Source organism: Crocodylus porosus, unplaced genomic scaffold (assembly GCF_001723895.1).
Source record: "Crocodylus porosus isolate Cpor-Errol unplaced genomic scaffold, CroPor_comp1, whole genome shotgun sequence".
Lineage (NCBI taxonomy): Eukaryota > Metazoa > Chordata > Crocodylia > Crocodylidae > Crocodylus > Crocodylus porosus.
Window position 1 is genome coordinate 29,123,613 of NW_017728931.1, and position 27,019 is coordinate 29,150,631.

Sequence of the window (27,019 nt, forward strand, 5' to 3'; positions counted from 1 at the left end):
CAGTACTCTTTCCTGCCATAGCAGGGGGTCGGACTAGATGATCTGCTCAGGTCCCTTCCGACCCTAGAAACTATGAAAAACAACAAGCTTATCTCTAACTTTAAATGTCATGCCTTCACATTCAAACAGGAATCTAAAAGTCCAAAAAGCCTTTCCCCTGTCACTGACAGTAAATTTTTTTTATAGGCTGAATTTTGCCATCCTGTACCTGTGCAAAACCACAAAACGCAATGTATTTTAGCAAAATAATTATCTAGCTTTATTACTATTCACTAAACAATTTAGTTAAGGATCTATACATTAATTTATTTACTTATCTTTATTTCTGGTTTGAACATAACTAAAAGGAGTTAAGATCTATTTGATATGGCCAGCTTTTTTCTAGCCCAATATTTTTTCCACCCGATACAACTCAAATTTTAAAAAACAAAACAAGTTGTGTTTTTTTTCCCCTCAAATAAAAAAAGTAATGCTGAGGAAAACCCAGAGAAACCCATCCTTATCATGGACTTTTATTACCCACTACAAATAGATGAACCAGGAAAGATCCACTTAAATGACAAATATCACTACTACAATCATCATATTAAGTTCAAATTATGTTTAATGTAGGTAACTGGTTAACAGTTTTAAGTTATAAGCCCACAAAAAGTATAGAAAACTACTACTAAGGTCATATGATCCTGTCAGAGCCAACCTAACTATCCATGGCAATTTATAATCCAATGCAAATATATGAACAAAGACATAGATACTTGTGTTTTCCTCTGAAAATATTAGTTTGTCTTCATAGTGGTGGGGTGATGTTGTAGCCATACCATGGTGGTTCAGAAAATATGCAAGAGGTGAAGATTTTTGTGGGAAGTACCTTTTGTTGGACCAGCTGCACGGTTGGGATAGATTTAGACAAGCTTTAAAATGCAGGTGTTCTTTTTCAGGTGTTTTCCTGCTTATCATTTGTTTCTAGTAATATGCAATGTGCTAGGCCAGTGTACAACAAAATACTTCTAAAGGTGCTGCACAATATCAGTGCTGTTTAGCTTGGAAACAACTAAATAAGATAAACCAAAAGATTTCGAAGAGGAACATATGGGAGCAAGAACATTTTGACCCGTTGTGGTCTGAATTCTTTCCAACAGAAGAATTGCTCCATTATTTTTCCATCCTCAAAAAATGAGTGCAAGCTAAGAGTGATATTTTCTGAGTGGTGCCTTGATTCTAAATAGGCTGCGCTACGCACTTGGTAAACCCAGAAATAAGTTGTCTTTGCCTGAGAGCAAGGTAACAATTGCAAGAAGTCATGACAGGTGGATGGACCTATTCAAAGGCAGAAATGGAAGTTAAACCATAAACTTTTAAAAGGGAGTTAGCACCTAATTTGACATTACTGCTTTTGAAAAATCTCCCACTAAGTGAACGTTAGTGACTAACAAAGCACAGTGAGACTAGCATATTAGGGGTGTTCAAGTAAAAAATTATCCTCTACTAGCAGACTCAGAATTAAAAATAGAAATATATTTGGCCACTCATACTTGCCCCATTTTCTCAACAAGGTTATGATCTATTAACCTAGTGGAACATTCCCAGTATGTATTTGTGTGAGAGGGAGGAAGATAAAAGATGGGCCTATGGACAGAAGCACATACCTGAAGTTATAGCCAGGGACTTACTTAAATTGTGGCATGACAAAATGTTTTTTGAGGCCTGCAGAGCTGATTTTGTGGGCATTTCATGGCAGCCTCACCCTTTGGCACTGATTGGTGGAGAGGTCAGGGGTGGGAGAGGAGGGGCTTGTTTGTCCCTCTGTGATGATTGAGGGAGAAGCCCAAGGGAGAGAAGGGACAAAGTGGTGGCTGCCATCTTGACTGCTGACTTCCCCAATACTACCCTGCTCCTTGATGCTGATTGGCAAGGACACCCTAGGGGCTGCCATCTTGTCTGCTGCCCTTTGTGTTGCCCCGCCACCTGGTGCCTTCTCCTCCTAGCAGCAAGGACTGCTGGCTCTCAATGTGGAGCTGGCATTACATTTTTAAATTTTTTGTTTCTGTTAACTTTGCAGACAATCCTGGATTCCAGAGTTTCTACAAATCTGCAAAACTGCGAAATAAGTAGGTCCCTAGTTATAGCAGTGTGCTTTTCTCCCTAAAGAAATGCAGAAACAAAAGCCTGACATTCTACTTCTTAACTGCCTTTATTCATTTGTATTCACAGCATATTTCACTTACCTGGTATATCAAGTAAATGAAAGCAACACACATGCCACAGGAAAGGTAGTTACCTTCATTTCAACATTTTAGTAATAGGTTTCTCAAAATTCCTCCATATATTAGTCAAAAAAAGTAATAAACAAACACATTAAATAAATATACAAATAAATAAATTAGTACCTGCTTGTAGAGCCAACCCCGTCTCACAACAGGTGCATTAAGGTTTCTCTTTATTGAATTTGACCGCTTTCCAAAATTATGAACCTTCTTTGAAGATCGCGATGTCTAAAATACAAAATTTAGCATCACAATCTATTTACACATAATCATAAGGCATGCCTGTTTTCAAATATATATATATATATATGCCTGCTTGATTCTTGCAGGATATAGTGTAAATCCCCAGCCTCTAAATGAAGCTTGTTTCTCATAATCCATAATAAGAAGTACATTTGTTTCTTTTTTTTTTTTTTGTCTCTTTCTTTCTCAACATTCTCCCTATTCATAATCTCTTGGCTGCTACAAAAGGAATATAACTTATTTTGCCTCTGCCTCAACTTCCGGTTTGGGTCTTCCCCCTGTCAAAACAAGTGTAACATACAAGTAAAGAGAAACTTGAGAGTTTAAAAGAACAACAGTACTACTGATCCAAATCCTCAGTTTCCAGAGGCCATAGGGAGATTTCCTAAATTTACAATATTACATTGTCCTAGTTTACAGCTAGTTTCCATTTAGGAAGGCACTGCTGCAACCATAAAGTTTGAAAACCTTATTTTTATTCTCAAACTTCTGTAAAAATTAATTCCTTGGAGGCCCAGCAAGTTGACAGGGAAATTCTCACTCACCAAGAAAAGGATTAGAAAACAAGCCTTTGCTGCTTCCCTTTGGACAAGTCACTGTGTTTCAATTTACCTATCTGTAATAATGATGAGATAACTTTACTTCACTATGGTATTTTATAGCCTCAAATAATATTTGCAGAGAATTCTCAGAGGAAAGATCTTTATAAAATGAAAAAACAAGTATTCTTTTATCTACAACCTTATGCTCCAGAACTCAAGATTTTAGTATTTATTTTTTTGTATAATCTGCATTACAACACTGAGGCTTTAATTCAGAACAGATTTATACAGGCTATTCAGGAACAAAATATATAACCTGGAAAAAAACAAGCCATTGTAGTAAGTACTGAGTTCAGGCAACTATAGCTTTGCCCTCAATAAAAAATGCGTTGTTTATCTTAAAACTTCATCTGTGGGGCAGTTTATGGACCAGGAGAACGAGAAACATAACAGACATCTCAAAATTAGAGAAAGTAAAAAAAAAACCACATGGTTGTAATCTTAGGCTGGCAATGAACAGAAGATAAGGATAATTTTAGCAGGAATCACTTTTCAGAAAAAGTTGATGTACCCATTTTCTCATTACTACAATACCACCCTGTCTGTAAGACAGACATAATTTTCTACATAATGACTTAATACTATTGCTACTTAATGCTTCCAGCTTTGGAGATGTGGCCAATGAAAGGGAAGAAGGAAAACACTACAACAAAACAATAAAGTTTGCACATTTTGATTTTTTATAAGGCTGGTATTTTCTTGGAAGTTTGCTAATATTGCATAATTCTCTGTCAGTTTCATAAATCACAGGTCTGTTACTAATTCTATAATGTCAGAAAGTAGTTTTATTAAGCAACCTTACTGAAATGAACAGGATACTTACTAGATTAGATTTCAAAGGACTTCAGATAATATAGTAATACAAGGGTTGTCAACCGGGGGTACCTGAGAAGGCCCTAGGGGGTACGGGTGGGTGGGGACAGAACGCTGCCACGTACCACCCTGTGCAGGCGCCCCCCACCTGGCCAGACACAGGGGAAGCTCGCGCCAGGCAGCTGCCACTGCACCATGTTCAGCCATACACCTCCCCCACACCCATGTGCCGCCTCCCCACCCCACCACGCCCAGCCACTGAGGGTACACCAATCCAAAAAATGTTGAAAACCCTTGTAACAATACATGTAACAGCACAGCAGTGCTGTGCATAAGGTACCTCATTAAAAATAATGTACAGGTTTTGCCAACAGCAATATTCTGTTAACAGAAGCATACAAAACTTCTTAAAATATAAAAAAGGATTCAATTCCAACAACTGGATTAAAGGTTTGGATTAAATCCACAACATGAAAAGCAAAGAAATCCATACCTTCACTTATTTAAACAGATTAAGGGAGATGAGGCTGTTTTCAATTTCATTTGCAAGTGACGAAACAAATAGATTTGGCAAAAGAAAACGTAGAATTTACAACACAGACTTAATTCAAAATGAAAGTCAAATTTTTTGAATATAAGTTAAACATTCAGAGTCCGTAAATTCTGTCTTCAGGAGAACCTGTAAATGTTGCTAGGGACACAAGTTTTATTTTGCATGAAACCAAGAAAATCATAAAAAGGGAAATATTCTTTAGATGAAACACACTGAAGATCAGGCCCGATAAGTACACAACAGCATTCCAAAACTCAGATGATGCTGTGACAAATACTCAAATTAGGATGTTTAATTACTTCCATACATTTAGAATATTTTCTCTCAGACTATCTTCAACACAACACTAAGCTCAAATAATTCATACATCTGTTACATTGATAGTTTTGTGATCTTACCAGATTCTGAAATAAATGTTTTCTACCATACAAGAAGAAAATTAAGTGATATCTCAGTGTAAAGGTCATGGACTAACAATACAACTCTCATAGCTACTCTGCTGTGTAGTAAGAAAGGGGGCACACGCCTCTTCATATTCGTTTTGTTTGTAAAATGTTCATGAATGATGTAAAACAATAATGAAAACCCTTCAGAGATTCAGATAATTTAGAAACCAAATGTATATACTGTATATGGAAAGCCATACAGTTGCTTCTGGTTCCCTCTAAAAATACTGGTTTGTTTTCCTGCCTATTTTTTGTTTGCAGTAATGGTAGGCACTTGGTAACCACAGAAAGAGGTGATCTTTGTGAAAGTACTCAAGCAAGCAAATAGTAATGGCAACATCTCCAAGAGATTCAGGTTTTAATGAATGTATGGTAACCAAGTACGCATTCATTTTTACAAGAGAGAAAAACGTTTTCAGGTTCATTATACATCTTACCAACACTAAATAACCAGTCTGATTAACAAAAACAATAAATTACAAGTGCTTTCTAATCATAGTTAATAACATCATGCTCAGGACCCTTATACACTTAATTTATCATATGCAATATAATACTAGTCTCACCCAATATACAATGAGGTCTGAGATCCCAAGATCTTTTGCATTTAAACCATTGGACTATAATCAATACTGTTAAACTAATTTACAAGATGACCACATACTGACAATCCTGGCCTTTATCTAAAGAACAGATGTGAAATTATTAAATATTTTAAATTATGCTTAAGAAATTTCAGTGATGAATGAGAAACCTCACTTCTTATAGATGTTTATGGATTAGGAAAAAGCAAATCTAAATGAAATTCTGCCAGTTGAGTTTTGTTCAAAATGTAGAGTTAAGAAAAATAACCTGCCAAAATAAAACTGATGCAGCCAGGCTTTTTGATTTTGTGAACAGTTCTGATGTTTGTTGCTGCAATGTTCCAAGCATCAGTAGAGAAACAGAGACAACTCTGGTCAGCACTATTTTCTATTTTTCAGAGACCTGTGTGCTGTAATAAGCCTGAAAAGCGGCATGTCATCTGCTCATGTTTGGAAAAGCTATGAAAAATAGTAGAGACATTTCACAGCTGTACAGGTCACCCTTCAACTTTTACAATTTTATTTACCTGCTAATAACCATTATTTCTTACATACATTATGGGGAAATTGAAGAAGAGGTAGCCAGAGAACCCCACCCTGCCTATACTTGTAGTTATCTCAAAGCATGTGAAGCTCTTGCTATAAAAGAAGGAAAGAAAATTACTTTCCTAATGCCATAGGATTGGCTGGGTAGCTTCATTTTCAGAAGCTACTTTTGAGGTTAACAAGGTAGATAGAAGCTGTTAAAAGGTTTAGTCATAAATGCTCTGGTAGGAATTTCACAATGCTGTAACTTTGCTTGCATTTTGTTGCTGGGGTGCGGGAGGAGTGGGGGGCAGGAGAGGGAAAATGGTAGAGAAGTGGGAAGACTGGCACTTCACCAAGAGTCTTGCTGCTTGGTTTCATCAAATCTTTTTTTATCACCCTTTATATAATCATTTTAGACTCTAATCAGCCCTCTTTGTACCGACTGAGAACACAATTTTCTGCAAGTGTTGCTATGCTAATTCTACTCTTTTTTTTTTTATTAATAGAAAAGCAGCGTTACACTATACTCCCAGACCTTGCAATTGTCTGTACTGCATTTTAGTAGCTGCACCTGCAGTTTGTCTTCATTCCTAACCATCTTCCAAATCAAATTAGAAAATTTCCCAAATAACTCCTTGAAATAGAACTATTTGTAACTCTGAGCAATTAAATCACCACCAATGTTTTCATCAGTGCCCAAAGCAACAAAATGCAGCTTTCTTCTTTTCCACAGTTCACGGGGAGTCTACCCAGTAGGCTATAATTCGTCCCAGTATTTTTTCTTTCATGGCATGCAGATTCTAGGTGATAAGCAGGTCTATTCTAAGGGAGAGGACAGTATAAATGATTGCAACAACTTTTTTTTATTGCTCTGAGAGTATTCCTCAAACCTATAATTGAAAAGCCACTTCAAAGCATGAAACGGCATACTTATATTTTATGTGCATTCAACCCAACAGGTTACTAGAACTGTCAAAGCAGCAGAGCAGTTATCAACCCTGGTTTCTATATTGCAGACACTTGTCTTTTGAGAATGGGACCAACAAAATTGTCAGAAGTAATGGAAAAGTTTATTTTTGAACAGGTCTCTAACAAACATTTGAAGCAGTCTATTTACTAAAGATTAATTAGTACAGTTTTAAGTACAAAACCCAAACCCATTTGCTTTTTCTAAAATATATCAATAAATCCCATAATCTTATATGAGATCAAAGTCTCATTAACCACAAAATTTAGAGAAGTGCCTTAATTCAACAGTCAGCCCAATCCCCATTTCCTTCCAGGATACTGTCATGCATATGCATAATAACATGCATAGTAATATTTTTATTAATTTTAAGTGTAGAGTCTTAAACCAATTTCCAAAATAGAACCTCTTTTCAAAACTGAAATATAAATATTTATCCCTGCTATTTACTGCTCAGAATATAGGAATCTACCTGCAAAATAACTACTGCAATAATTTTCTGTTCCTATTAACATAACTGATGTCATAAGCTCAGTTCTGTGAATAAAGTTTTATCATGCTCCTTTTTGCTGGCTGCCTGAAAAGGCTTAGCAACAACTGTAAGGTCATGTTTAGCAGTGTTGGGTTTTTTTTAATCACTGATGTTGCAGTTAGATTACGGTATTACTCAGAATTTGGAAGTCTCTTCTTTTTCGTCTTAATGTAGGTCATTTTGCCTGACCTACTTGACATTTAAAACAAAAGCTGCTTTAACAATGCCCTGAATGCTCAAAATGACTTATTTCTTATGGGCAATCCTAGGATATTTACTTTTTCACAAAGAAAATAAACATAAAGCAAACCTGCTGAAATTAAAGAATCTGCTCACTTAACACTGACATTGTAAAGTATATATTCTGTTGCAAATGCGATTTATTTGCTGGAGAACCATTTTCCTAAATTCAGGCTTTCAATGCCTAACATAGTAGTAGAGATGCTGTACTTTTTTTTGGAACTGAGAATACATAAATGTTCAAGAAAAAGAAACGTTAGCTGCTGAGTGGAAGACAGATGGGACTGCTCTTGTCTGCCACCACTAACCAAAGCTGTCTTGGTGTTCTTGATATTCTAATATTTTTCTGAAAAATAGTTTTGTGGAAAGAAAATTCTGAGGGGTGTGTGTACATATACACATATACATTCACATATATGCCATTACGTGTGTGTATTACACACACACACACACAATGATGTGGTGGAGAACTCTCTCTCTCTCTCTCTCTCTCTCTCTAGATATAGATATATAGATATTTCTCCACCACATCGTTGTCCCCACAGTTACAGCTGGGAAAGCTGAGACAGAAGAGATAAAAGTTGATTCATCTAAGACCAAATCAGTGAAACAAGACTGGCAGCATAATTCAAGATTAACACTTGCAGCCCTGTATTTTAACTATAAAACTAGACTTTATAAGGAGAGAGAGAGAGAGAAGTAGGAGACCGCCCAAAATTTCACATGCAGTCTGTTATTGACCAATTCTCTTAAACACTGCACTACAACTTCTAGCACCAATAGTAACGAAGTTTTAACCTTTGCCATGTCAGCCATCCTCATAGCCTCTTCAAGGATGGTGACCATTCCCCTTGAAATTGTTACATCTCTGTATACCTTTCATTTGGTCAGTTGTTGTAGGTTTTGCAATTGTGCACAGTCACCTGCTTGGTTATCTGCCCACTCAAATGCACATTTGCTCATTTGCATTTCCTCAGAGTTAAAGATGTCAGATACCACAAACAGTTAAAGAAATAAGTTTCAAGACATCTGACAAAAATTACAGCTTTAGTGATAACTCATTTCAAACACCTCAGCTTCCAAATTAAGCATATGAAGAGTCAAATGCCCTGGGATAGCATATGCTTTGTTTCTTGCCTTTAAACTGAATATTAATCACAAATCTTCTCTATAATAATAGGATTCTTTTCAGCATCTTCCAATATAACACAATAATATTCCAATAATAAATAATTAGTGTTGGAGCGAAAAGACTTACTCTGCCCACCGGGCTCATTGGATGCACAGCATAATCTGTAGTCACATTATAGTTAGTTGCTTCACTTATTGTGCTCACTGGTCGGTCCTTTTCCTCAGATGTCATAGCTGCAGCAGTTCTGAAAATAGAATATGCAATAACACTGTAACCTGCTGTGTGTGCAGGCCACTATTAAAAAACATCCCTAGATGTTCTCTAATAATGCCTGTGTCCTACTTTCTAGTTTTCAAGCAAGCTAGCAGTTCACATTTCTTGACAAAGTTACCTATGCCAAATGTTTAAAAGCCAATTAAACTGTACAGCAAGCAAAATTTACTAGTAAATCTATTATTGGAAACACTTAAAATATTGTTTGAAGCTACAGAAATTCACGATTCATACAACAGCAAGAGAATGCCACCCACAAATCTTATTTTCATAAAAATGACACCACTTATAACTACTAGTGCAGTTCAGTCTCAAAATTAACCTACTTGTCCTGCACAATTTAGGTTGCACAATACTCAGGCACTTGATAGTTTAAGATAAGAGATTAATGTTGCATATAAATTCTTGGTTTCCTTAAGCCTTCAGGAAAGATTAAGAAAATGTCATTCCTTACTTAGATTTCAGGAACAGTCAATTAGTAGTGAAGAAACCCATTATACTGCTCAGAAAGCTCTTGAACAGGGCAACAAAGGAACTACCATTAAATGGCAAAGGAGTACTGGTTGCTATACGAGCTATGGAATAACAACTTTTCCAGAATGATTTAGTTGGATCATTGAAAACATACCTTCTGGCATTCTCTTGGACTACTCCACTAAAAACCTGGTAACTTTTCCTCCATTAAATTAAGGTAGGGTAATAGGTGAAAAATGGCACCCCAAAACTGACAAAAACAGTCCAATAAACACAGGAAGCCAGTCTGGACCATCTTTATAAGTCTTCAGTGTGCTACTCTGGTCAGAGACTTGCAATGTAAGAAAAACTCAAATATGAAAAAAAAAATTTAAATTTTCTTATTAGGCAGAAGGCAGGGCCAGGTGGCTCCTTAGAAACTGAATTATAACCTTTCTTAGGCAGCAACCTAATTTTGTCAGTTGCTAGGAGCCAAGCGTATGACAAAATAGGTTGTTACCTATGAAAGCTCATGCGTCTCTGAATTAGTTGCCACCCTATCTTACCTTCTACCTGACTTCAGACTAACATAGCTATGTCCATATTAAAAGTCAGTGATTAGCATGAAATAAGCAGATTAAAAATGTGTACAATTTATATTCTAAGTGTATTTCACTTACTGTTCGTTGACGACAAAAATACAGTTGTCCTGTGATGGCTGTCCTGTTACTGGATGTTTACATGTCACTTTTCGTTCATTATGGCTGTGGAGAAAAGACAAGGGATTTATAAAACTATGTATTTAGAACCTTAGCAATTCTTTTAAGAATAACACAAAGGCCCATGGACAGATAAGGTAATAGGAAGGTTTACGAGGATTTCATTGGGTGTGCATGAATAAACTCGAGCTTATTGTATGAACATGTGCCTGGGAGCAGAAAAAACTCAGGAGCATATTGCTTCAGTTTATTTGTGCGCATGTGGAGCCCCACTGGAGCAGCTAAGGGCTGCTCCAATGGGGCTCCACATGCTGTGGAACAGCTGGCTGGGGCACGAGCATGCTTCAGCGCAGGGGCTGCCTGCTGGCCACCCCTGCACAGGAGCACCCTCATGCCCCAGTCAGCCCCTCCACAGCACACTGAACCAGGTCAAAGTAACCCCAGGTGGAGAGGTGTGCAGGACAACTGTGCAGGCTGCAGAGGCGAGGGGCTGACTGGGGTATGAACAGTCAATTAGCAGTGCCACACTGGGGCACCCCTGTGCTACAGCCAGCCCCCACACTGCCTGGTCAGAAAAGCCCTGGGCTGGCAGGGGACCTGGGGCTTCTTCAGAGCAGCCTGCCAACCCAAGGCTGTTCTGACTCAGCTTACAGTGCTACAGAGGGCCTAGCTTGGACACAAGGGTGGCTCCTGTGTAGGCAGCCCCTATGCTGAAGTACCCTTGTGCCCCAGCCACCCCTGCCATTGTCTACACATGTGCCACGGTGCACAAAACAACAGCGCTACAAGGTACTTCTTGTGTTTCACTAGACTACCCGGTAGCAGCGTTTATTTGTCTACTGAGACCTAATAGGGTCACGCATGTACATACTGATATTTTACTACATAGCTAATTAGTCAGCACCACAGCAAACATCTCATGTAGACGCACCCAGCATGGCCTACAGAAGTCTATGCCTCTTCTCAGCTAGAGTCTCCAGCATTCAAACTCCCAACAGGATAATTTAAATGGAAAATTTCCAGCAATGAAAATTCTTGCTGTAAAACTGGATGTCTAGTAGGTGCTACTGCTGAACAGTATATGTGTAAGAAAAGCAGTTGAAATCATGCTATCAGCTTATAATTATAAGTTATTAATATTTTTTCAATCATTTTGTGGAGGAAGCCCATGTCCATTATGCAACAGAGGCAGAGGTGTAAAAGAAATACCTGAAGTTTAAGCAAAGCTATTTTTCCCCCTAATTTAGCAGTTTGATATTTTCCATTTAAAACTCCAAAATGTGAAGTGATATTCATATAGGTAAGAAACATTGTAAATGCTTAAGAACCAGAAATGAGAGGAAAAAAAAACCCAGACTAAAGCCTAAATAAACATGCAAAATGATATCATGTTTCTTTTCAACTTAACAGAGCACAAATAAATTGCATTTCACAGCCACACAATCTCTTAATATTGTTTACAGCATCACAGCAAATACAGATGTCACAGATATAAGGTGAAATAAATTCACCAAAAAGAAATACATTGAGATAAATGCTGTTAGAACATTGTCCTAAATTCTTCCCAATATTGTGCAAAGCCACAAATGGCCCTGGGCTCCAAGCCCCACACACTACCCCTGCTGGGTAGCAGCCCCAGCCCTGCCCAACTCCCTTCCTCACTAAGGGGGCCTCAATCCTCGCCCTCCCCTCCCCCCCAGCTTACCTGCAGGGAGCCGCTCTCCAGGCTGCCACGTGCATGTTAGCACGCACATGGCGTCCCCTACCTGACCACCCTCCTCCCACTTCCGCCAGCCCCTTGCAGCCTGGAACTCTGCCAGCCTGGAAAAGGAAACCCAGCTTTCCCCACATTTTTCTCATTTAAAAGAGAAAATCCAGGTTTTTCTCCCTTAAAAAGAGAAAATCTGGGTTTTACCAAGTTTTTCTATGGTGAACAGAAAACTCAGATCCCCTTTATGAAACAGAGGCACCTACTCTGCTTAACTGTGAAACTTGGGCGTGGTCTCATGTTTGTTCATAAGGGTAGTATGAAATAGGGTCTTAGTTGTCTTGCCAAAGAGAGGTTAATGATTTTTTTGAAGCCTGGATTCAACTATCTGTCATAGATATTGCACTATGTGATCTCAGACAAAATCACCTAATCTTGTTGGCTGCCTATACACGTACTGGCTTGTGTTCTAATTAGAACGCTCCAGCATGGTTTCACCATCACATGCATAAGCCTCTGTGCATTTAAAACTGGTCATGGAGGCATTCTATCTAAACATCATCAAATAAGCTTTAGGGAAATCATCCCACTGCTATTTTTAAATGTGCAGGGGCTTAATACATATGACAGTGAGGTGTTTTAATTAGCATGGCTCTCCAGAAACCACTCAATTTAAAGTGCCCCTACCCCGACCATATGTATAGGCAGCCTTTATGATAATCTATAAAATAGTGATAATGTTTCCCTTCCCTGCTAGTATTATTTGGAGAGTCAGTACATGCTATAGGAATGAGAGTTGTCAAGTACCTAGGTAGGTCACAGTATCTGCTGTCATTTAAACTTCCGCTGCAGTCAGTATAAGAAAATGGAAAAAAAAATTATTCAATTATGTATGGAAGCATAAATCCTGTTAGTTGAACTGGAAGACGAACCTAGTATGAAATCTTCAGGTGCTTCCAAAGTCCTACAAATCAAACAACTGTATTATGCTAAAACACCTCAAACTGTAACATGTAATCAAACAAAGTTTTTCTGTTCAACGGAAAAGGCTCTCCAACACCATTTTTCTTTCTGAAGTAACGTCTTCCAATTTGTGAACATTCTTATAATTAGGCAAGTTAAAAATATAGAGTAGATGGAGAAAATTTAACCAATTCTTTCTTCTGCTTTATTTTTATATGGTAAATTTAAATTCAGCATTAGCTCCTGAATGAAATTTGTTTTTTAAAAATGAATGCTTGTGTGTGTGTGTGTGTGTGTGTGTGTGTGTGTGTGTGTGTGTGTGTGTTCTCACACACACACACACACGCTATGATCTCCTGTGTGATGGAGTTAACTGTTTTGTTCCGACTTCCTCTTAAAAATTCCACTGGACAGAAGATGAGGCTGGAAAATTTCAACCTGAACATAAACTTTGCAGAAGTTTAGCAAACACAAAGCAGGATCAGAACAGAAGTTTATGCCACTTACAGGATGACAGCCACTGACTTTCTTGCTATGCTGTCCAACCTTAAATTACTCATTACAATTTCAAATTATGCAAATATTGTTCACCTTGCAAATCTTGTTCTGTACCGCACTTTCCAAATTCTTAACGTAATAACGATAATCTGAACATTTCCCTGGTTGATGCTTATACTAAAACCCTCCTAATATTAATCACTGCACAATTTCTCAGAGTCATGCTCTAATCACAAGTCCCCTTTCACACAAAAACCTTCAAAACACAATTAAAGCTTCTTTCATTGCCACATGATATTGGATATAATCCACATAAACCTAATCTGGAAAGAGATAAAAATATAACCCAATTCTTGACCCTCCCCCCACCTTCTCTTTTTTTTTTTTTTAACCATGGAAAATTTATTGGCGCTTAGAATCTTGCTGCTATCTGTTGGGATTTGTGCACTGTAAAACTTAAATCAACTCTGGGTTAATAACTACAAGTGCTCACTCTAGCTTTTAGCTATGATAAAGATTATTAACAGTTTAACCTCTAAGGAGCCTCTTTTGGAAAGTACATCATGACCTTCTAGGGTAATGGGATGTATGCTGATGTAGTGGGTCTTGGTAGTCCTGAATTTCTATGATCCTATATTTTCTACCAGAGAAATGATGGATAACTCAGTTTGCAGAGAACTAAGTTAATAATATTAGTGTCAAACAGGTGTGCTAAATTCAGGTAGCCCCCAAGGCTGGATGAGCAGTACAGGGCTGCTCTGCAGGCCAGCTGGACCCACAGACCAGCCCTGCATTCCAGCCCATGTCCTGGAGTGGCCAGAGTAGGCACCCCAGAGCCCCTGCGGCATGTGGCATGGCCCTAGAGTGGCATGCGGCCCTCTGGGGCCAAGCTGCACGTAGCGGCCACTCCACCGCTCTGGGACAGAAGCTGGAGCAAGAGCTGCATGCAGCACATGGGGCCATCCACGTATCTTTAAATCCACTGCATTTTGCAATCTCTGCATGCATGGGGGTGGGACAGCATGAGGGACCAAATGATGTAGCTCCACAGTTGGGATTCAGTCTGTAGACCACATTTTTGACAACCCTGCTGTACTCAATTTGAAGCACTCTCCTTTTTTCCCTCCAATTTTACAGAATTTTTTTTTTGCCCCCTCCAAGTAAGTAGGAGAAATTTGCTCCCAAATATGGAGTCCAATGAGGGCAAAAGCTCAATTTTTCCATCCTGAAATTGTCCTGAAGAGATGATTTTAAGCTGATGGATGATTTTCTCCAGGGATAATGTTCACCAAGGTTCAGAAGGTCGGGGAAGAAGGAGCGTGGCCAGAGAAAGGGCATGGACAGACCCCTGTGGCAGGGGAGGAGAAGGGGGAAAGCCCTGCCTGCCTCAGTGGCTCTCTGACAGCCAGGAGCTATCTGGGCACACAGCTCCACTGCAGCCCTAGAGGGGGACTCTTCCTCCTTCCCCCTCTCACCCACAGCAGGGTGGGGCAGAGGGGCTCTGTGTGGTACTGCCTGGCCCCAGATGCTGTCCTGGCATGGCCCTGTTAAGGGGAAAGGGGCAGGGATGGAGGGAATTAATTCCTCCCTCCATCCCTTCTGAACCCAGGGACTGCAGCTAGGGTCTCCACCGCTGCCGCTCGCCCTCAAACAGGCAGACCCTGGCTGTGGTGGGGAGGGGTGGGGAGGAGAGGGGAAGGTGGGAAGAATTAACACCCTCCCTGCCTACCTTACCTTGACGGGGCCATGCTGGAATGCATCTGGCCACGTCCCTGCCCATGCTTGGGCTAGGGAGCAGAGGGGCAGGGCCTGCCCTGATCTCTGGAGCAGAGTGTGCAGCCCAGCCCAGCCCATGGCTGCAGAGCATGTTAGGATGATGAAGGACTCTGGTTTAACTGAAACCAGGCAGCGGTCTGGGACAGAAGTTGCATAAACTGGCTTGATCCAGATCAGTTAAGTCTGATACTACATTCAACCAGGTTCATCTTAAACCAGTTTCAGTCATTACCAGTTTCAGTCATTTTGAAACTGGTTTATGTGCACTGAGCTTATGTTGTTACAGGTTTAAATCAGTTTCTGGTCACTTAAACTGATTTATGGGCAACTTCTGTCCCTAGTCCTAAGGCTATCTTGCCCTGCGATAACTTAGGGCAAAATTCTGTTCCTCAGCTAGAGAACTGACTCCAGTTTACCACAGCATCCTTTGATCTCTACCATATACATCTGGGAAAATACAAAAGTTTGAATGTATCCTTCGGAACAGTGCAAGATCTGGTACCATTTAGCACAAAATCCAACACGACTCAGAAGGGGGGCAGAAGTCATGGAGTTAGGGAAAATAAAATGGCAACATCAAGTGTAGAGCAAAGGGAGTGAACTTGGAAGACTGCACACTTTTGAGGATCATTTTTGGTTTAACATTTCTAGAGTCATAAAAACATCACCTTACGTTTCAAACTGATATTCAGATACATAACTAATAACCAGTCTAATAACTGAATATTAGTGGAAAAAGTACACAGAACCATTAACATGGACTCCGTAAATATTCAACAGTGAAAAATACAGCCACCCCCGAACCTACGAATGTATGCAGTTGTGATGCAGAACATTTCCCCAATACCGATTCAGCTCTTTATCACAAATAAAGCACATAATGAAGAGGTAACTGAAAATGAAGGTCAGCCTATTCTAATAAAAATGCAGTGGATTTAAAAAGGTACATAAATGAGTTGATTAAAGCACAGATATTTTCATTTGGAAGTACACAACATATTTTGATTTTGGTATTTTATTTAATATTTTAACCAGAGTTCTTAAGATACTTCTACAATCCCTCAATAGCATCTCTCATACCTATATAACAGTAGCCTTAGCCATTTAGTTATAACCGTCATCAATCACTTCATGACTTCTAAGGTTTCATTAAATGCTATCATATGCATGTTGCAATTTCTACTACATTCGATTGAGATAGTCTTCAGTGACCACAAAAGTTTACTCTACCTCCCTACACAAGCATAATACTTTTCATATTGTGTTAGGACAAAAACATATAAATTTCCCTCAGTGGAAATTAAGCAAAAATCCTTTCCCTTTAAAACCTCTGCACATTTATTTTCAAATTTTATGCAATCCCAAAACTGCCATTCAAAGTTACAAAATATTGCACTTTTACATATCTGTACTTTTACTGCATGGTAAATAAGGAATGTTACAGTGGATTTAAGCAGTTAGAAGTCAGTTTGTTAACACATTTGGGCGGGGGGGGGGTTAAGGAGAAATATAGCACTTGAGATAAATATGCACCTATCAGTAATACTTTTGTCAAAGTTAAGGCTGGAAGTCCATTCACGGTAACTTCAATAAACCAGCGTAATGATTGCCCTGGACTTGCCAAAACTATTTTTGTGCCAGGAGTTCACTTGTATGAACAATATAGTCATCTAAAAGCAAAATTTCTAGAATCAAAATGTATGTAGCATCAGGTACAGTGTATTACATTACAGTCATTATGCTGTTATTCATTTAAACATGCCATTGGTATGTACAGAGTTCCAAACATGGGCACACCAGGATGAGATATGTCACATATGCCCATACATTTTTTCCCCTGTGTGTCACAGATATTCTTTTCCTGGTCCCAGTACAGCTCATGTATGGCCACCATTAAAAAAACTAGTCAAGACTCAAGTATGATTTTTAAGATAACTTAGGGCAAAATTCTGTTTCTCAGCTACAGACCTGACTCCAGTTTACCACAGCATACTTTGACCTCTACCATATACATCTGGGAAAGTACAAAAGTTTGAATGTATCCTTTGGAACAGTGCAAGATCTGGAACCATTTAGCATAAAATCCAACACAACTCAGTTAATCTTGTCAACATGGGAACCATCAGGGAAGTTCCATTTTCAGGTCTACAAGTCATTGCAATCCCTATTTTGCATTGCTGCCTTCTTACTTCTACTTCTCTTCCTTCCTATCTTTCTATCAGAGCAAACACAATCTGGTCCCTGCTCTGAGTAAAATGCGTAGTACAATTCATCACTTCTGTTCAATCTCTTTTATCCCTCCTAATCAACCTTGTTTTAACTGTAGGATGCTCACTAAGTCTACATAAACAGTGTTCCAATTTACATGAGGCCAAATGAGAAACAAAGATCCAAAGCAACAGCTACAAGAGACACGTAATACAGAAAGTTACAAATATCCATCTGTTTTCAGATACAAACATAATACAGTACTGCTTTGTCATTCAATTATTCCAGTAGCAATGCATTCCAACAGCAGAAAGCTTTTGGGTGCAAGGGAAAAATGAGCGTTATGTTGTCAGAGTCCATTTCTAGGCAGACTACAAGTCTCCTCCCTTAGCGGTGTAGGGGCTAATATGCTCCCAAGTACATTTCTCTTCAACAAAGATCATAAGGTACACATAGGGTGACCAAGCCACCAAGAATTCATTGACCATGAAGCCAAGCCACAAGGATCCAGCAGGACCACATTCTTAGCACATGGGGCTTTTGGTTACCCACCCATAGTTACCATACTGGAGGTAGGTCGAATGGAAAGAAACAAACACAGAGCAGTAGCACAGAAGGATGCAAAACTAGAGAAAAGTGAGGGCTTAGAACAGCTTTTATTTGGCATTGAGCAGGCCAGCCAGAATTACCAACAGAGATCAAAGATCAGGACTAGGATATTTGGTTTGGGGTTTCTTCAGTAACTTTTGGTTGAGTTCTTGGTGCTAACAAGAGATGGAACTCTGCCAGAACTTGGAGAGATCTAGCCTTCTCCTGCTGAAACAAGTTCCTACTTCAATGCTTTTCTGGAGCCCTTACTTTGAGTACATTACGGCGTGTTACTCTCACAAGCACATTATGGTGTGCTAATGTCTTCTCATTTGCTCATTTCCAATGAAACTATCAAAGCAAAAAGTGAGTTCTGCTTCACTGCAAAAATACAAAACAAAAACATAACATAATGCTAGTAACTAAAAAACACCTTTTTATTTAAAAACTTACTTTTTTCTTTTGACAAGCTTAAGCAGGTATTATTTTAAGACAGCATTACACCAAATCCCTGAGGGATAGATCTTATGTAAGGCTGGTAAAACTCAAATTCTGTTTTCCTACCTGATTCTTAGAAAACAAGAAAATAATTCCTATAAATTGCCTACTAATTCAACAATACTTAAACTTTACAAATCCTTCATTTCTTTTACAAGAAAAGCAATATTATACATGTAACATTAGACTTGTCATTTGCTTAAAAAACAGAAAACAAATTCCAGGAAAAAGTACCATTACATTAGATTCAACCCTCTTCTCTTTTATAAATATACCAGACTTTTACACAGACATGCAGACATAAAATTAAACTGGAGACAAGGAGGGGAAGCCTGACCAAGCTTTATTCAACTTCTGTACAGTGTTTCATATTTCTGAACGAGAAAAAGAGCCAGTCAGCATCTCCTGCCCATGATAGCTGCTTTCCAAACCACTTTTTTTTCATTTCTAATTGAAATATATGCAGTAACTTATAGTTACCTAATAAAAAGTTGCTTGAGCTTGGAAAAAAAAGTTTACATCATTGCAGTCCCTACACACAATTGCTAGCAAGGATGTGGTCTGTGGTTGTACAAACTCTTTCATTTTACTAAAAATGTAATGCCACACTGCACTGTAAATAGCACATGTAAGCACTTTCTAGTCAGTAGTCAAATACCCATCTATTATGAGCCTTTTTTCAATTAAGGGATTTTTTTTTTTTATACAACAACTTTGGAAACGATATAGCATACCTTCACTGCAAAACAGATGTATATTGAAAGTTTTACTCTCGAGCAGGAGGGAGTAAAAAAGATGTTTTCAAAGCATGTCTTGATGAAAGTCTTCTGCAGAGGGACTCACTTTCTCTACTGTTAAGAATATCAGTTTGGAACTCCTACTTCTTTTCATTCCTCCACTTCCACTTTTCAGTGCATTCACATAACATATTACCCATCTGCTTGGTAGACAATGGAATATCTAATATATGACTCCTGTTATCACTAATCTTGATGCAGTGTGAGTTTGTTTATTTCTTTGGATATACCCCTTTCTCTAGACATGTGTTTTATTTTTTAAGCCTTAATTCAAAACAGGACTTCAACATAAATTAGAAGTTTGCTGTCCATGTTGCTTCTGTCCAGTTGCTATGCTACTTCTACAGTTCATTGTTCTCAGACTCTTCTTAATAGGTTTTCCCAGAGGTCAGCAGAAAAAAAATGATTGCTTTTGCTACAAGCAACACTTTTACTTTTCCAAAAACAGATTTAAATCCAACTGCAAATTTGCAATTTAAATTAAAATGGAAAACTCCTGTTACCAAATTTCATGTCATTAACATGATCTTCTGAAATACCTGCTAGACATCTGGGCATCGTTAGCACAAGGTCAAGTACTTTGGATTGACCTTTAAGTTCAACAACATCCTGTCTCTGCAATAGTGAGATGCTTTTCACATTTCTCGTGTAAATAAGCAGAAACATTAAAAACACTCTCTACATACACCGTTACAGGCTTCGTTCAGTGTTTGTGGGATTAGTCATGAAGAAATACACTGAAAATAATTATTTTCTCACAAATGGAAGGAATGATTATTCAGTAAAAGTTGTAACAGACCAAAGAGCCCCAAGTAGGTAAGGTGTATGAAACTGAGACATTGTTACACATCTTTGTTATCATAAAAAGAATATCTATCTTCTGAACTCTGCATAATTCACATCATATATTATCCTGGCATTGCACTGTAGCTAAAGAATATTTTCTTGCACGTGAATTTTATAACAAAAATCACAGATACATTGTTTTTTGTTTAGACAGCTGGAAAAAATATGTTGTGGGCAAGTGTAAAGGCCATGCACAGCTATACCTACCATGCTCACACCTTCCAGTTGACATCTGAGCATTCCTTAAAGGTTTACCTGAAGAAGTTCAAAGAATTAGAAGCACCATGAAAGACTTCCAGTGATTAACTAACGAATTTTTTTTCTAAAGAAAAACTGAACTCAAACTTTTGAATTATATGAGCAAAAACATTTTCACAAAGTGGTAGTGACTGATAATTTGTAACTTGAAACTTAGTAAATGTTAAATAGTTTTCTTAATGATTTATTTATGCAGACTATCTTTATTAAAACTCAGCAGCTATAAAAGTAGCTTCAAAAAACTTTTCCCAGACCAAGTCGCAATGTTTCTAAGCATGTCCTGCCCTTCACAATGCATCACGTTCATGGGTATCAATGGATTCCATGTCAATACATGTGGTGCAGGGGGAGGTGCTGGGGGGAGGTAGGGTGCATTTCTAAGCATGTCCTGGCCTTCACAATGGAATCCACTGATGCTCCTGAAAGTGATGCATGTCAAGACACGCGGCACAGGGAGGGTGCAGGGGGTGCATTAAAATGACTAGTTCTCATAATTATTTTGACATATATTTCCATCTCAGTCTATTACATAAGCACTTGCATCACCACTGCACAGTGACAAGGTCATCCCAACAGCATTTCCTTTTAGTTCTCTCTTAATCATTAAAGCAACTTTAGTCTACAAACCATGCAAATAGTGTTTAAAGCCTAAAAGTCCAATTATAGCACTTTCTGTAGTAAAAATACAATGAAAGAAGGTCACGTCTGCAGATTAGCTTTTATGTATTACAGAGTAAGAACACGTACATTGGCAATACCTGTGGAGTAGCTGTGTGCTGTGGTAAAAGTAGGTAGAGATTTACAACTTTTGCTTATCCCCATGCTGTCCGAAGGTCAATTCTCTTCTGAAGAGAATGCGACCATTTATATACCAGAGTCACATGAAAGCATAACAGAATCGTTACCCCATTAGGACTTTGGGGAGAGAAGCTTGTGCGTGTGCTGCTTTTTTTTCTTTTTTTTCTTACTACGCATCACATTCACAGTCAAACTGTGGATGTCACATTTTAAATAACATTTCTTGGCAAGCAGTACTCTAACTCTTACCCCATAGTGCCCATCCCAGTACATACTCATATTGCTGGCCATTACCCTAGGCACATCATAAATTACTACAGAATTCTGCAAATTAAGGGGGAAAACAACTTGCATTCTGTTCCCATCTGGCCTTCTCTCAATGGTAAAGGTCTAGTTTGGAGCAGATAAACCCTGGAAATCAACACACGGCTACTGCAGACTGTTAACAACGTTTTGGTTTCTTTGACTATTGGGAGCAGACTAGGAAGCAGGCCAATGAGCAGGTATGGGATCTGCCTACCAAAGAATGGGAAGAACATCTTGCACACATGATTGGGAATCTAAAGGAAAGGGCTTTCAATTTGATTCAATAGGGGATCAAGTCAAAAGCCTGCACATAAAGAGCAAAGTTATCTGGTTAAAGGCTGAGAATGAGAAAGCAATAAGGGCGATCTTAAACTAGATCATAAGGAGGAAATAACCAGGGTAATCAGCTAATCACTTATGATACTTCATAGATCCTGAGGTAAAAAAAAGGGTGGGGAATAAGCAGGAGGAAATACAAGTCTTAGTACATGCACAAAATGTCACCTAACTGAAACACTCAGTGAAGTAGTTCACATGACTGCCAGATTGACATGGAAAGGTACTACAGGTTCAGGAAGGATACAAGGAAGGTGATGTTATCTAGTTAAAGATATTGTTAAGTTTTCTGCAGGTTAAGGTAAAAGTCTCTGGGTTAAGGTAGAAGAGACAAAACAGTAAGGGGATTGCCCTGATGACTGGATGATGGTCTACAGAAGACACCCAAGTCATGGGAGGCCTTTCTCAGTCTATCTGGCACTGGTGAAGCCTCATCTCAAAAACTGTGTCCTGTTTTATGTACCACACTTCAAGGACAAATAGATAAATTGGAAAAAGTCCAAGAGGAGCAACAAAAATGATTAGAGGTCTAGAAAATGCGACCTGTGACATTTAGTCTAAGAGAGAAAGACAGAGGGCATTTGCAAAAATCTTTCAATAAAAAGGGAACAAAACAATTACTAATGGGCATAAATTGTAGTGAGATTAATGTTAGTTATTAGGAAGATCTTGCTAACTATAAGGCTGCCTGAGCACTGGAACAGATTATCTACAAGCATGGAATTTCCCTCACTAAAAAGTTTGTAGCAGCATGTTAAACAACTTGCATCTGGGATGGTCAAGATGCTTTAGTTTGATGGTAGGTTAAACTAGATGACCTATGAGGTCCCTTCCAGCACTATTTTTCCACAATTCCAAGAACAAGTTTTACCATATTTACTTGCATATCACACACTCCTAAAAAAGACATGCACAGTGTTTGAGGAAGGCAGAATGAAGAATTTTTCCCCCTAAAATTATGGCTGCATAGGGCATGAATATGGCTGCACAGAACCTAATCTTCAACTCACTCACCCTCCCTTTCCTGCTAAACCAGAAGTTCGAACTCTAGGTGTTGATGAAGACTGGCTCCCTGAACAAATTTGCAAGTTTGAAGAGAGCTCATAAAAACAGTACGTACAGCTGATATAAACAAGCCAGGAGCAACCAGCAGACAGCAAAATTGCCAGGTTAGCTTAATCAGTGGAACACTGAATCATTAAAAAGGAAAGATGATGGTTAGCACCTGTGGAATGAAGAGCAATGAGCCATTAAAGTCAACTGACTCCCTTTGCTGCCTCAACAGCAATGCCACTGCTGCTCCCAGTTGGTTTAACGCTTTGGGTGGAGAAGAAATCAAAGTGAAGTGCTTTTATTCTGGGGGGGAAAAAAACAGCTTCCCTGCTTAAGTCACATACCCCAATTTTAGATGGCCAATTTTGTGGGGGGAAATTTCATAGTAGTTAGGGGTCAGAAGGGACATGAACAGATCATCTAGTCTGATGCCCCACCACTGGTAGGAGCACATGCTGGGATCACATGACCCCAGACAGGTGTTCGTCCAACCTCTTTTTGAATTTACTCAAGGTAGGAGCAAGGACCACTTCCCTAGGAAGTTGGTTCCAAATCCTAGCCATCCTAACAGTGAAACAGTGCCTCCTAATCTCTAACCTGAACCTATTCTCCAGCAGCTTCTGGCCATTGTTCCTCGTCACCCCAGGTGCTGCTGGGAGGAATAGGGCCCTTCCTATTTGCTGCTGATCTCCCCTAATGAGTTTGTGAGCAGCCACCAAATCCCCAGTCAGCCTCTGGTTGCTGAGGCTGAACAGGTTCAGGTCCCTCAGCCTCTCCTCATAGGGCCTACCCTGTTGCCCTCCAACCAAGCGGGTGGCCCTCCTCTGAACTCTCTCCAGGTTGGCCACATCCCCTTTGAAGTGTGGCGCCCAGAACTGGATGCAGTACTCCAACTGCAGCCTGACCAGTGTCACAGAGGGGGAGCATCACCTCTCTGGACTGGCTTGAGATGCATCTTTGGATGCACAAGGTGCAGTTGGCTTTGCTGGCTGTGGTCTGGCATTGGCGGCTCATGTTCATCTTGGAGTCTATAATGACTCCAAGATCCCTTTCCGCCTCTGTGCTCACAAGGGGGGAGCTCTCCAGCTTGTATGTATGCTGTGGATTCCTTCTCCCAAGGTGCATCACCTGCATTTACCTACACTGAACCCCATCCTGTTACCATCCACCCACTTCTGTAGTCTGTCTAAATCTAATGGCAGCCTCTCTCTCCCTTCGAGCGTGCCTACCTCTCCCCACATCTTGGTGTCATTGGCAAACTTGGACAATGTGTTTTTCACCCCTTCATTCAAGTCGCTGATAAAGATGTTGAACAGCGTAGGCCCCAGGACCGAGCCCGGGAGAACCCCACTATTCACATCCCACCAGGTTGAGTACGACCTGTCCACCACCACTCTCTGGGAGTGCCCCATCAGCCATCAGAACAAGACAGCAAATTACCTCTATCTTCATACTTAGCAAAATGACAGTATCTATCTTTTTGCTTATTGATTCAATTACCCAAAATATTCATTAATCAAGGTGCATCTGAAATGAATAACTCACTGAAAAGACTTAATAAGCTGCCAAATTCTGAAAGGAGTTTGAAAGGAGGGAGGACTAAATTTAGATCTTACAACAGCTTTGTCTGGTTTGCCAGAACATGTGCCACGTTGTCCCATAACTCTTAATTAATTTCACAGACATCCAGATAATCTGAACAAAATAGAGGGCCAGGCGCATGATATACCCAACTGAAAAACAAAAATGTAATGCTCTCACACAAAGTACTTCAGTCACAATTAGAAACACAGCTGTATCTGAGGTGGAATGGAGCAGCTGTTGAACAAGGCTAGCAACTATGCAAAGTATTTTAGGATTGGAAATTAAGAATTAAATTACATTTGGAATTCCTGGCTTGGTAAAGCATTTTGCAAATACATTGGGAATAAAGGTGTAACAAGAGTCTAAAATAGTGGTTGGCAGCCTTTAAGAAGCTGTGGCCCAAAACAACCCAGCTCCAGTGCAGCATGGGCTGGGAAGATATGGCAGCATGTCAGTGATGGGGACGGGGAGGGAGGGAGTTTTCCCTGCACCTACACTGAGCCCAGACAGGTGGAAGTTGTTCCCATGCCACCACTGCCACTCCTCCCAGTGCAGGCTCAGCTTCCAGCTGGTGGGGGGCTGCTGAGCTGGAAACTGCATCTGTGTTACCACTGCTTCTCTTCACTCCTCTCTCCCTTCCCCCCACCTCCCAGCTGCAGCATGGGCATCAACACAGCTGGAAGCTGTTCAGCTCCAGTGCAGTTCCCCATTGGCTTGAAGCTTTGCCCATGATGCAGTCAAGGGAAGATGGGAGTGCTATAACAGTTGCAGGTGCAGCTGTAAGCTGCATGGCCCCTACACCTGGCTGTCTGGCCTGGCATGGGCTCAAGCAAAGGAGCCATTTCAGGACCAGGCAACTTCCAAGTGTGCCCACACCACTGCCACTTTCCCCTCCCCCTGGCTACAACATGGCCTCAACCCATGGAGAACTGTAATGTGCCTGGGCAGCTACCAGCTGTGCCCACCTTGCAGCTAAGAGATGCAGGGGGAGAGGGGAAGCAGAGAGCAGCAGTAGTAGCACAGACAGTTTGCAGCTCCTGAGCCCCAGTGCAGACCTCAATGGCTGGAAGCTAGCTGAGCCTATACACAGCCAGGAAGCAGGGTGGGGCCTGGGAGAAGCAGGGGAGGATGAATGTACTCAAAGCCCAAAAAATCATGAGCAGGATCCAGTGGCTCTGGCCTGCATTTGTTCAAATTAATAATAAATTGACCACACAGTGCCACTCTCTTATGTTTCAGATACTAAACAATAGGGCTGTGCAAAGCTTTGGGTGCATATTTGAATTGGAGGAGGTTCGGCCTGATTCGGCGGCCAAATCTTCAAATCAGAAGACCAGTAAGAAGGTCCGAAACAATTTGGAGAAAGGTTTGGAGATTTGGACAGTCCCCACTCACCGCCACCACAGGGAGCTGGGCCTGGACTCCGTGCAGGGAGGCTGTTAAAGAGCCTCCACCACCATTCTGAAGTGCAGGGACACTGATACATGAGACCACACAGGTGCTTTAATCAGAGGGACTCAAAGCCACTCCAATTAAAGTGCCCCCCTTCACCCTAAGAGCACATGTAAAAACACCCTAAGTGCCTGTCACCAGGTATGAAAAAGCAGCAGACAGGTTAAGTTAAATGATGGGAATGGGAAGGAAAAGTTTTGTTTTAATTCCATGTAAATAAAGCCCGCTTGAAGGAATGGAAGATGGCTGTAATCTAGGAGAGAACAGGTGTTATCAAGAGCAGTTATAAGACAAAAGTGCAGCAGAAAAAGCAATCTAGTTCCCATCAGAACTTTCCTTGATTTTGATCTTCACTATACCTTGGTGAAATCAAGAATTTCTGTCAACTGCCAGAAGTGATGCTATGATTTATTCATGTGAACTACTGTAGGTCCCTTCTCTGTTTTCCTCAACTCTCCCAAGTCTATTCTAATGTTCAATAGCAACAAAGATCTTCCCCTTTCCCCTCTGACCCAAAGTCACGTCATTAGCTTCCTGTACCTTTCACAGAAGTTGTTTCAACTTCTTACCCTTAATATTCTATCCTTAATACTGTATCTCAAAGTTCACTCATCCCCCACACCCTTCCTGACATTCCTTTTCCCTGTTTCTAGTCACATTTTTGTGCTTTTTCCTGCAACCCTTGACAGCCTTTGTTTTGTCCTTTTTCACTCCTCTCAGAACTCCTCCTCAAAATATATATATCTCACTTCCCCCATGCTCTCTGTCAAGCACTTTTAACCTTACACACTCAAAACTGTTTACTTGTCATAAAATATAATTCACTTACTTTTACCCTCCTCTTATATATCCCTTCCTGCTGCTACTTTCAAGTCCCATGAACTCCTCAGGGCAACATTAAAAATAAAAACAAGCAACTCAAACTGTAAAACAATGCTAAAATGAGTGTATAACAGTGTCTCTTCATTAATTCCTGTTGCAAAATGGGAAAGGAGATAAAC

At 39.8% G+C, this 27,019-nt stretch overlaps 1 protein-coding gene across 9 annotated transcripts in view; it reads right to left on the reverse strand.

Annotated features, from left to right (window-relative positions):
- The window catches only part of PLEKHA5 (pleckstrin homology domain containing A5), a 259,545-nt gene that overhangs the window by 83,874 nt on the left and 148,652 nt on the right, over positions 1-27,019 (reverse strand). For all 9 annotated transcript variants that reach the window (XM_019544474.1, XM_019544472.1, XM_019544475.1 and 6 more), the window contains 3 exons: positions 10,311-10,394; positions 9,031-9,148; positions 2,388-2,492 (listed from right to left, as the gene is read on the reverse strand). In XM_019544474.1, coding sequence (XP_019400019.1) covers positions 2,388-2,492; positions 9,031-9,148; positions 10,311-10,394 — 307 coding nt within the window. The remainder of the gene's footprint in view (positions 1-2,387; positions 2,493-9,030; positions 9,149-10,310; positions 10,395-27,019) is intronic.